Here is an 11,930-nt window from a genome sequence, read left to right as displayed (position 1 = left end):
GAATCGATGACGGCTAATATCGCCGTTTAAAGTACAAAACCGCCTATTGTCGTTCTACAAAACCTCGTTAATGGCATTTGTGCCAAAAAAGATATTTGCTCATCGGAAGCTAAAATATCGATACTTAGATATAAGTTCAGATAATTAGGGATAAAAAAAGAGAAGCGTTTTGAAATAGGACTACCTTTACTACTCTCTCCTACAATATCTTGGCAACCTCACATACGTGGTTTTGTATTTTCTTGATACGTGGTTTTGTACTTTAAACGACGATATATATTTACACAAATTAATTGACATACCGCTCGACGGTGTCCAAACCATCACCATAGAGACAATGTAATTCTACATCTGGCGGACTAAAATTTAATGTGAAATGCATATTGTCTTGTCGCATATCCCATCCAATTGTGTAATCAATATCAGAAAAGAATTGCTTCAGCTGTGACATTGTATATACGCGTGACGGAGTTTCCACCAAGACTTCGGACGGGCGCCAAAAGAGTGGTGATGGTAGCAGCCATGCGGTGGAAGGATTAGTTATTTGTTCTTGTTTTAAAATTTTTCCACTGAGGAAGAATGAATCCAAATCATCGCCTAAAAATAATAAATAATATAGTTTTCTTTTTTGAAATAGGTACACTAAAATATAGCTATTTTTAAATACAGCGTGGTCATATTGTGGTTTCTTTTTAAAGAATAAAAAATTAATTAATTAATAAGAAGCAGATAAGTCAAAGTTCGGGCAAAAAGCAGGATTTTACCACTATTTCAAACATCTTCGATAGTATATTTAGTTAGACTAAATGAGATAAACTTGTGTAGTCATGAATGGAGGTGCAACGCCTATTTTCCAAAATTCCACAATAATCTTATTTCTTTTTAAGAGGTTATTGTGAGTATTAACTTTGAGTATATTAATGTCCTTACCGTTATGTGAGAGTATACGTAATTTAATCCGATTTCAAACAATTTTAATGTCTTTTTTATGTGTCAAGTACAATTATTATACAGAATTTGGTACAAATTGACCGTTTACCGATATACACATATATATGTATGTAATCGATAACTAACCTCATTGTTTGCTGGGCCCCAGATTAGATAATGATTGGAGAACTAGCGACATTCTCCAATCTCAAACGTTAGAGATCGACTCGAAAAACTGCCAAGAATCATAGCGATCTCAACAAAAATGGGACATACATAGTTCTCGACTCGAGAAAATGTTAATTCTCCAATCGAATTCTAATGTTGACCTCTAATGGGATTCGAATGTGAAGTTCAAATTGCTGTTTTGTTTTACTAAATAAAACGCTTTGTTTGTAAAATTTTGATTAAATGTATTTGCAAAAAAAATAATGAATTATTTGAACTTAAAAATAATTTATGATTCATTCATTTGGAATAGTGCTTATTTACATTTATTTGAATTTGCGTTGTTTCTCTAATCGTTCTCGAATCAAATTCTAATGTAGTTCTCTAACTTCGTCATCGACTCGAGAACGATTAGAGAATTACCCTAGTGATCTAATGTAGAAATCCGAATTTCTATCTCGAGCTCTTTAGGCTGTTGCACACAATCGTTACGTGAACAAAGTTATAATACCAATTTTTTCTATATATTATTGGTTTATTCGAAAGCGCAAACATTCCCATTATATATGGAACACGATTTAATTCATGCGGCTGCTTCGGATGGCTTCGCAGTAGCGCATCGTGTTAACCCAGTTTTTCCAAGAGCTTAGAGTTAATGAATGCCACGGCTGCAAAATCGCCATCCAACCGTCACTCTCTGATGATGCATTGGTTTCTCAACGATCATGTGCGGATTATGATATCCCCAGATGCAGCAGTTGTGCCGACGTTCCCACGACAGTCGGTTCTACGTAACCGGAACGACCCAGATTTATATTTGGCCAAGGACTGTCACTCCAGCAACACTCCCCAAAAACTCTTTGGGGAGCTTGTATGCTGCTACAACAACAACAACAACGAGATGAAAATGCGCTTAGTCAGAAAATATGATTTTTCGAGCAAAATCGTTGTCCAATAAAATAACATATTGTTGTTGTTGTTGTTGTAGCGGCTACAACAACCCCGCCCAGATCGGCTGATATCTCAGTCGTTGTCGCCGAGTTCCACTAACGGCAGCCCCAAGAAGCGTGCAGCCTCTATGGGGTCGGTCTATAGGGATATGTTATAGTTGGGTGGTTCCCAAGGTGTCGTACTTGCCGTATTGTTGTATGTTGTTAAGTTTTTAACGGCTAAATAAATGTTTAGAGGACTTGAAATCACCACCAACTATTTTTTAATTGTGTGAAATTTCATAATAAAACTTTTATGTTAGCTTGCGAATTCCTTAAATATAGTTTTAGCCGTTTAAAATTTTTGACATACAACAGTACGACAGTATACAACGCCTTGTGAACTCCCTAAGTATATGTAATCATATATCATATATCGTATATATTATTCAGTAAAAGACTACTACAGTGCACGTCAATAATGTGAACAAATTAAAACCAGGCGAGTTCACATTTGCGCATTTGTTCACTTTACATATATGGAACACCCTTCACGTGTAGAAGGAAAAGCGAAATACCATTTCGCAATGCTGCCGGATAGATAACAGTTTGCCGTTTCTATTCCTGTCGGGCCTGTGTAAACGTACCGACCCAAATTTATACTTGGCCACGGGAAGTCTCTTCAGTAACCGAAAACTGTTTTGTTCGTATTTTTCAGTAAAATAAAAGCAACTTTCGTGAAGAATTACCTAATTCTAAAAATAGAGTTTACTCCCTTCTTAAGCTATAACGGACTACTGCTTGTATGCATGCATGTGTGTGTATATATTTATTTATTTAATGACTCACCCATTGCAAACACCTTGACAGCTTTCATGCTACCCGCCCAAGCACCAGCGAGACTTATTTGCCTCTTTATATATTTCCGTCGCCACTCTGTGGTTTGTTGATGCAGAAACACTAATGTCATTGGGCTTCCCATGCTGTGCGATATAAATGTTACTGGCAATTTTGAATTACGCTCATATGTATCCTCTACTAGCTTTTTCAAATCAATAAAGAATTGGTTATGTTCACCTATACAAAGTTTAATATGAAGTTATATGATATACAATAATAAAAACAAATTACTTGGTCCTTTGCGGAAGTCGTACGGCGCACCGTGTATGTTCTTTTTTCGCTCGTATCCCAAGTCGACAAGCACATTCGCAATATCCTTAAAGTACGCCCCCGCTTTGTTGTGTGTCGGGTCTATCCATTCCACGACATCAGGGTCTCCCCAACCAGGAACGCGTATATCTACACCAGGTGAATTGTGCGTAGTTCTGGTAGCTTTGTCGTAATATAATTTAATATTTTCCACCCAACAATAAACTGGCGGTACAACCAATAATTCTAAGTTCAACCATAGGCTATACCAATTGGCTTTTTTTGAGCAATATAAGGGCGCATCTGATTTATTCAGTTTAGCCTCCAATTGACTACCGCCATCACCAGGAACTACAAAAAAAAACGTTTGAAATTGTACTATATATATATCTATACTAAATACAACTTACTAAATATTACCGGGGACAATGGTTTCTTTTGATTAAAGGATACCACATGACACACCTCTGTAAAAATTATAAGAAGTAATGGCGTGCAACCGATGAATATCTTCATTATGTGTTTCTGCTTCTTAATATCTCACTTTGTTTCTATATGCTATAGTGATAAATTAAAAAACTTGGAAGACATGAAATTGTTCATTCCTAGTCTGGAAGGATTAGATTCGTGCGAATGACATCCGTCGTACCGGAATCACAAAGTAAGCGACGGTGCCATTCACACGAATCTAATCCTTCACTCTCGCTTGTTATGATAGTGCCAATGGTCAGTTTAACACTGGAACATATCTGCCACCAGAATAACTCTGTTTGTTGGCAAGAGAGGTGGGGTAAAGTTTCTCAAAAAGTTGTTCCAGCCTCTACACCTCATTAAAAGACCGTTTACACATAACTTTGGCGTTGCGTTAGCGTTGCCGTTGTTGTTGTTGTAGCGGCTACAACAACCCCGCCCAGATCGGTTGGTATCTCAGTCGTTGTCGTCAAGTTCCACTAACGGCAACCCTAGGAAGCGTGCAGCTTCTGTGGGGTTTGTCCACAGGGACAAGGCCGTTAGGGTTGTCGGGTTTTCCGGGCATGCGAAGAGATGTTTCGAGTCATGTGGGGTCTCTCCGCATGCCGGACACTCATTCGGCACATCCTCATTCAACCTACTCAAGTAGGAGTTCAACCTGCTGCAGTAGCCGGAGCGAAGTTGTGCGAGTGTTGTGCGTGTCTCCCGAGGCAGATGAAGCTCCGTCTCGTCTATGTCCGGGGGTGGTATGCCTAGAACGGCATTCACAGGTCTAGAGTCTACATAACTCGAGACTGAGTCCCTGTGAATGCCGTTCAGGGCCTGTCTGTAAGCTGTCGGGTCCAGAGGTTGCTAAATGAACCTCTGGACTTCGTCCGTCAGTTCATATAGATGCCTCCTGACGTGCCTAGGCGAGGGCTCCTCTGCAAGCAGCTGTCTGCTTGGGTGGCCACTTCTGTGGCTCCCGATCAGGAACTGCTTGCAGAGCATTATATTATGCTCCTTTACAGGGAGCATTTGCGCCTCGTCGTGCAGGTGGTGTTCAAGCGACATCAAGAGGCATCCCGTCGCTGTCCTGAGTGCGGTGTTCTGTACAGTCTGTAGCTTCGTCCACTGCGTCCTACTAGTCCCTGGCGACCACACTGGCGCTGCGTAGTTCAAAACCGGCCGGCCTATTGCCTTGTATGTTGCCAGCAACGTTTCTTTGTCTTTGCCCCAAGTACTGCCGGCTAGCGACTTGAGGACCTTGTTGCGGCTCTGTACTTTATTGACAATAGCGGTTGAGTGCGCAGAGAAGGAGAGCAGGCTGTCGAATGTTACTCCGAGTATTTTGGGGTTATTCACCGTCGGAATTGGTGTGTCATCGACGTGAATCCCCAGCGGTAGCCTGACCTCCTTCGTCCAGGTTGTGAACAGGGTCGCGGAGGATTTCGTAGGGGAGAGGGCTAGACACTTTGCAGTGAAGAAGCGAGAAAGTTCGGAGAGATAGCCGTTTACTTTCGAACACAGGTCATCAATTCCATTCCCAGTCGCCATGATCGAGCAATCGTCGGCATAAGAGACAATCGAGACTCCCTCTGGTGGTTGAGGGAGCTTTGAAATGTAAAAGTTAAACAGTAGCGGGGAAAGGACACCACCCTGAGGAACCCCCTGTTTTATTTTTCGCTGCTTACTCGTTTTGTCTCTAAACATTACCGACGAATGTCGACCACTCAGATAATTTGCCGACCACCGTTTGAGCCTCTGTGGGAGAGAGGAGGCCTCTATATCTTCTAGTAGCGTGGAATGGCAGACGGTGTCAAACGCCTTTGACAAGTCCAACGCTACTAGAATCGTTCTCTCACAGGGACGGTTACGGTTAAGGCCACGAGTTATCTGAGTGTTTATGGCTTTAAGTGCTGTTGTTGTACTGTGCACTTTACGGAAACCATGCTGATGCTTCGCTGGGGTCAGGTGGTTTGTGAAGTACGGGAGTAGCAAGGCCTCGAGTGTCTTCGCTACCGGGGAAAGGAGTGTAATCGGACGATACGAATCTCCTTTGTTGGCAGGTTTCCCCGGTTTGAGCAGTGGGACCACTCTCCCCACCTTCCAGATGTCTGGGATGATGAGAGTGGCCATTGACAAATTGAGGACCTCCGTTAGGTACGCTACCCCCGCAGGACCCAAATTTTTCAGCATCAGCATGCATATTCCGTCGGGACCCATGGCTTTGGAGGCTTTCGCCTTCCCGATAGCCACCTGAACTTCACCGCAAGTGAAAGCAAGGGGGGCACAAGTTGTTGGCAGTTTGTGCAGCCTTCTGGTCACTCGACGCTTGGCTTTGTCCGACTCTGTCGTCGTGCTTCGTCGGATTAGACAATGACCTCACGGTTGACCAAAGCTTGCTCACACCAGAGGTGAAATTACAAGTCTTCAGATGCTCCTCCCACTTCTTCCGCTTATGTACGTTTACAAGTTGCCGAATCTCCGCGTTGAGATCCCTGATACGGAGATCTCCGGGATCGGCCTGACGAAGGCTATCACGCTCATCGGCTAGAACAGCCGCTTCGGCAGGGAAGTTTGGACGTGGGTCCGATATACATCCTGCCGGTATGAAGCGAGCTGCAGCAGCAGTGATAGCCCTGCGGAACTTACGTTCACCGAGATGGACGTCGGTTGGTGTGGGGAGCGCTGCGAAGGTGTTTTCGGTAAACTCCGCGTAACCTTTCCAATCAGCTTTAGAAAAGTTGATATAGGTCCGGTGTTTGGCGGAGGCAAAGTCGGTTGGTTTATCTATCGAGATGACTATGGGTAGATGGTCTGATGCTAGAGTCAGCATAGGTCGCCACGTTATGCTGTTTATCAGACCAGCGCTGACTATTGTGATGTCTGGCGAGCTACTGCAGTTACCCATAATCCTGGTGGGTGCGTCGTCGTTCATTGTGCAGAATGTCGAATCGTCTATCTGCTCAGCCAAGTCTGTTCCCCTACGATCGTTTGACAGGCTTGAGTGCCAAAGATCGTGGTGCGCATTAAAGTCACCTACTACCATACGGTTTTCACCTCTGAGGAGCGCACCTATATCAGGGTGATATCCTGCCGGGCAGCAGGTGACAGGGGGTATGTATATGTTGAATATTTCGAGCTCGACATCGCCTGACCGGATAGCGATGCCCTGACATTCTAGGGTGGTATCCCTGCGGTCGATGTCTGCTTCGATAAGACGATACTGCACGGTGTGGTGCGTGATGAACGCTAAGCCACCACCATTATCTCGCTCGCGATCTCGACGGTGCACGTTGTACCCGGCGCAATTCAATAAAGTTGAATTGCTGTACAACTTCGTCTCCTGGACCGCAGCTATCAATATACCATGCCGACACATGAAGACGGTTATCTCCTCAATCTTGCTCTGTAGCCCGTTACAGTTAAATTGAAGGAGCTTCATGTGGTTCGGGAGACGTGTCGTGATGTGGGGTGTGAGTGAAGTGTATGTTCTTGCCGCCATTGGCTGTGTGTGCTGCTGAGGTGATTGCCGCCCTGTGGTGGTGGTGGGGGGCGTCGCAATTGGGAGCTGCGACCGAGCAGCGCAACACGGGCCCTCGAAATTCCCAGTCCAATCTCGCGTGGTACGCAGACCTGAGCATGCCCTAAAGTGGCACCAGCCAAGGCAGGTGTTGCACTTGACTGATGTCACATTAGGGAATATCCTGGTCTGACATACTGTGCAGATTGTAGGGGGAACAAGGAGTTGTTGGCGGCGGCGTGTGGGTGGTGGTGCGGTTGTGTGTGTTATGTGGTCTGTAGTGGCTGTGGTACGGTCTGTGGTGTTACTATGTTGTTGTGTTGTGGTGACTGTGTGTGGCTGCTGTGTGAGTGTGTGGGGCTGCTCGGGCGGACTATGGTTAGCCGTGGAGGCTGCTCTGTTTGAGGAACAGGGGGCCACGTACGACGTGGTCCACTGTCTATGCGTCCGTAGTCCCGAGCAGACTCTGAGGTAACTCCACCCCTCGCAGGCATTACACTTGACTGAGGTGGAGTTGTGGTGTACTCGTCTCCGGCATACACAGCAGGTGTATGTTTCTGGCCTAGGGTTTGACTCGATGCCAGCCCTGAGTAGGAGAATACGTAGTGAATGTAGCCCTATGGACGGACAACTTCTGAGATACTTCGCCGACCTAAACGGGGTTAGATCGCCGAAACAACAGCCCTTGGTCGGGTGAAACCCGAGTCATTCCGGTACGTAGAACCGGCTGTCGTGGGAATGTTAGCGTTGCCGTCGCTTCGACAGCTGACTATGAATGAATACAGGTATTTATACTTGCGATCCCGTACGAGTCCGGACTAGTCAGAAATAGTCAGAATCAGTCAGATTTTACTGGAAATCGATCCCGTACTCGGTTCTTTGACTATTGAGAGCACAAAAAAAAAAAAGAGAGTAAATAAGGTCTTCTCTCCGTCAGAAGTAACCAGTTTTAGTCCAAAGATTTTTTGCTGGCAAGTTCTGCTCAAAGGATCAGCTGCAGTGCGTTTGGCAACCAAATTGTAAACAAAAGTGCACTCTGCTAATACATGTTGAAAAGTATTTAATTACTTGTTTAAGTTGATTCTAATCAACTTGAAAGTATTTTTTTTTATTTATATGTATGAGCTGAGTGTGTTTACGTATAAAATAAGCAAAAATTTACATCCAAAATTTGGAGTAGAGGTGGGTAACTCAACTCAGGGTTGAGTTATTGAGTTGATTCCTATAAGTGAATCGGTAACTCAGACTCCCTGTCCAAAAAAAATGTAACTCAGTTGATGCCGTAGGGCTCACATGAATCAATTGAATCATACCCTGCAAAAATCGCGACTACTCCACGCATGCGTGTAAAGAGTACTGCCTAAGGACCAAGGAGTACTCCAAAATTAACCACAATTTATCTAAACAATATGGTCTAATTAACATAGCGATGTCCTAGGGCAGGACCATATACTCCATCCCTGCATTACATCAGAGTAGCACAAAACTACTCCAACATATTAACAATGGCATTGTTGATATATTTTTTCGTTTGTACACGGTTTTGTTCTTCACTCCTCAAATGCTTTTTCGAAATTAATAAAAACCAAGACAAAAATTAAAAATTACATGTTGCCTCTGACGGCATTCGAACCCGAACATGCTGGGAGCTAAGAACTAACAGCGAGCATCTCTACACGTTCAGCTACAGCCAGACATGCAAATGTGCTTTCAAATGCTCAACTTCAATGACATTTCGTTAAAACACGAGCAGTGATCGGATAACAAACAATAATCTGGCGCAAAGACACGAGTTGGTCCGCTACTGCATGACAGAGGAACACTTTTGTAAGTACTCCAATATACCACAAATAGAATACATGGTCCAACGATTTTTGCAGGGTAGTGGCTCATATTTGTCCATATAACTCTCTCGCTTCGCCACAGTGTTTAGCATGGCAAAGTCTTGCATTTTGTTTTTGCACGAGGCGAATTTATACAAGGTGGTGGCAAGAATACAACAACAACAACCACATGTATTTTGTATTGCGGGTGTTATGTCAAATCTCACAAATTCTTATAATTTCGTTTTTTTTTTAGTTTTTCTCGAAATATGTATGTATGTAAGATATATAAAGATGTGCATATCAAATCAATTGCCTTTCCAACCATATCCACATTTTGAAATTCGGTACAATAGGTTTCGAAATATAAGCTTTTGAAAATATTGAAAATTCCACCTTTACCCTCCCCCTAGCACCGCCCTATTAATTTGCACACAAAAAAAATTACACCTTTCAAATCAGTAGAAAGGAGCTGACCACGCCCACTTTAAAGTTTTGTTTTATCTCAACGGCCGCTATACCGCATCTATGCCTCAAAACGAGTCTACGATAAGAATGAGTGTAACATACAAAGAGTCAAATGAGTTAGTTGAATGAGCTGACTCCTTAAAGTGAGTTGGAGTCATTGAGTCAACACCAATAAATTAGCTGAGTTACCCACCCTTAATTTGGAGGTTATGTTGAAGTTGACAGAAGTTACCATTTTTACTAGAAAGCGATCCCGTACTTTCCAATGTTACTCTCTCGCTCTGGGCGAATTTTTATTTTTTGACAGTTTTACTAGTTTTAGTCCGAGGAATACGGGATCGCACCTTATATGAAAGTCTCCATATAACCAAAGTTGGGCAACGCCCACGCCAGCACAACGCAGAAAGATGGCCGGCTCGCAACTTTTCGCGCGCCTCGTTCCAAATTATTAAAATTATGTGATTTAATTTTCCTTTTTAATCAAATGCGGACAAGAAATATAGTTTTTAATGCAATTATTGATATACAATTTTGATTTATCTGCCGCTAGTATGTTAATTTAGTTACCAAAGTATTCTCTGCTAAGCGTTCATTAAAGCAAGCACGGGCGTTACTCGCACTGCTGTCAAAGCGACGCCAGCGCCAACGCAACGCCAAAGTTTTATGTCATGAACCAAAAATACAAGATCACGTAAGAACGCGACGTTGTATTTGTAACCGGTTTTGAGAAAAAAGGTTGCGAAAGCGGGTTCGTCAGCTGAGCGTTTGTTTACATCACAAGCACCACTATTTTACACTTTTATTAAAGTAAAGAAGAGTTAATTCAACATGACAACACATTTTAAAGCATTTTGTTGCATTATTTTACCTAAATTGAGCGTTTAAAGTGGCTGACAATAATTTTGGCTAATTTTGGTTTTCGTTGTTTTCTTTGCTTTGTTTACTTTTCGCTCGTTTTCCAGTGAAACAAGATGGCGTAGAACCCGCTAAAAAAAATCGACTTTTTTCACTCTCTTGTTCTTGCGTGATCTTGTGTCTTTCGTTCTTGGTTTTATGTAGACGGGCCTTAAAGTAGCAGTTCTGCTGCAGCGCACTAACAGATGCGTAACTACGAAAATGCCGCTACGCAACTTTCAAGCACAAAAAGTTACAAACACACGCAAATGTCCTGTACGTATACGCATTTTGTTCTGCTAGTTTTCATCCAGTGTGAAACCGTGAGAATAATTGTTCTGTCATTCTAGTGTGAAATAGCCCATTCGGATTAAATCCCTGCTGATGGCGTCCACCGGATGATTTATTTGCATTGTTCTCTTATCAGGCAATTTCATTCACATTTGAAGGTCGCAACTGGGATTTTATATTGCTTCCGATATGGGCAGTATGTTGTGGATTTTTTTAACAATTTTGCTTTAACTACTAATTTTTTCAAATGTAAGCAACTTCTATCAACTACTTTACTTTTTAAGACTTAAATAAATAAATTAATAAATTTCTTATGTACTTGTCGGAAGATGTTGATAAACACGCAGTAGGAATGGAAAAGTCGACTCTCAGTTTAGCGTAAATCGACTTTTCGCTGAAAAAACTCGACTTCTGGAATCGACCAGCGTTGCCAGTATTGTTACTTTCGTACTGGCACGATTATCCTTGAAGCCTCGAGGGATTTCCCCAATATCTTCCGGTTCGTATCTCTGGATTGTTAAATAAATGCTAACGATGACCAAATTGTAGTACAATTAACTTTATTGTACAACAAACAATTTACAATATTCGCTAATACAGTAAAAACACTTTACAATACCTTTAAAGCAATAACAACGCTTTACCAAACATGTTAACACAATTAAACTTATAGCTTGCTTATTCGCAACTCACTTCTCTGCTCACTTTACTTGTAGCTTGTTGACTTGCAACTAATACTAGGTTCACATATAAGTAGATTATCCTCATTTTCGAGCTTAACACCCTAATCTATAATTATAATAAGAGATTAGCCATATAAAATTCGTTCCTTGTTAATCTGTAATTATAAAATAATCTCAGGTTAAACCGATAACTTTTCGGTGTCCATCCTAGTTTTATCGATTGTTTTTTCAAAAAAGAAGAGAAATGCCAAATGTAAAAGTAAACCAAAAATGTACGCTAGCAAGGAAAATAGGTTTGTAAAGGTATTTTTAATAAAATGTTTAGTTAAAATATATTTATATTACTTATTATAGCATAAAAACGTGATCACGGTGGCACAGAGAAGAAATATAACTTTTCCTTGAGATGTGAGAATAATAAGCACAACAAATTTGACGGCTAATAATCTGAGTTTTGCCTGTGTAAACGGGGTGATTAAAAAACGAGCTTTGATTGGGATAATATTGATATGTGAACATAGTTTAACTCACTTCGCTGTGGCGGCGCCCTTATATACCTGCGCTCGCACTTATGGCAACTCTAGAACGTTCTGAAGCTTATCGCTCAATCTCTTTCTCT

The 11,930-nt window shown here is 42.1% G+C and overlaps 1 protein-coding gene across 1 annotated transcript in view; it reads right to left on the bottom strand.

Annotated features, from left to right (window-relative positions):
• Positions 1-46: 46 nt before the first annotated feature.
• LOC118741541 (phospholipase A2 group XV-like) overlaps positions 47-11,930 on the bottom strand; it is a 14,334-nt gene continuing 2,450 nt past the window's right edge. The window contains exons 2-6 of the mRNA XM_036473540.1: positions 10,948-10,993; positions 3,587-3,643; positions 3,159-3,527; positions 2,877-3,104; positions 47-597 (exon numbers count right to left, since the gene is read on the bottom strand). Of these exons, the coding sequence (XP_036329433.1) occupies positions 290-597; positions 2,877-3,104; positions 3,159-3,527; positions 3,587-3,643; positions 10,948-10,993 (1,008 nt within the window). The 3' untranslated portion in view covers positions 47-289. The remainder of the gene's footprint in view (positions 598-2,876; positions 3,105-3,158; positions 3,528-3,586; positions 3,644-10,947; positions 10,994-11,930) is intronic.

This window comes from Rhagoletis pomonella, unplaced genomic scaffold (genome assembly GCF_013731165.1).
Source record: "Rhagoletis pomonella isolate Grant_MI unplaced genomic scaffold, Rhpom_1.0 Rhpom_scaffold_00006, whole genome shotgun sequence".
In the NCBI taxonomy this organism is placed as follows: Eukaryota; Metazoa; Arthropoda; class Insecta; order Diptera; family Tephritidae; genus Rhagoletis; species Rhagoletis pomonella.
The sequence above is the reverse complement of the archived record's forward strand: the minus strand, read 5'-3'. Positions and strand labels throughout refer to the sequence as shown.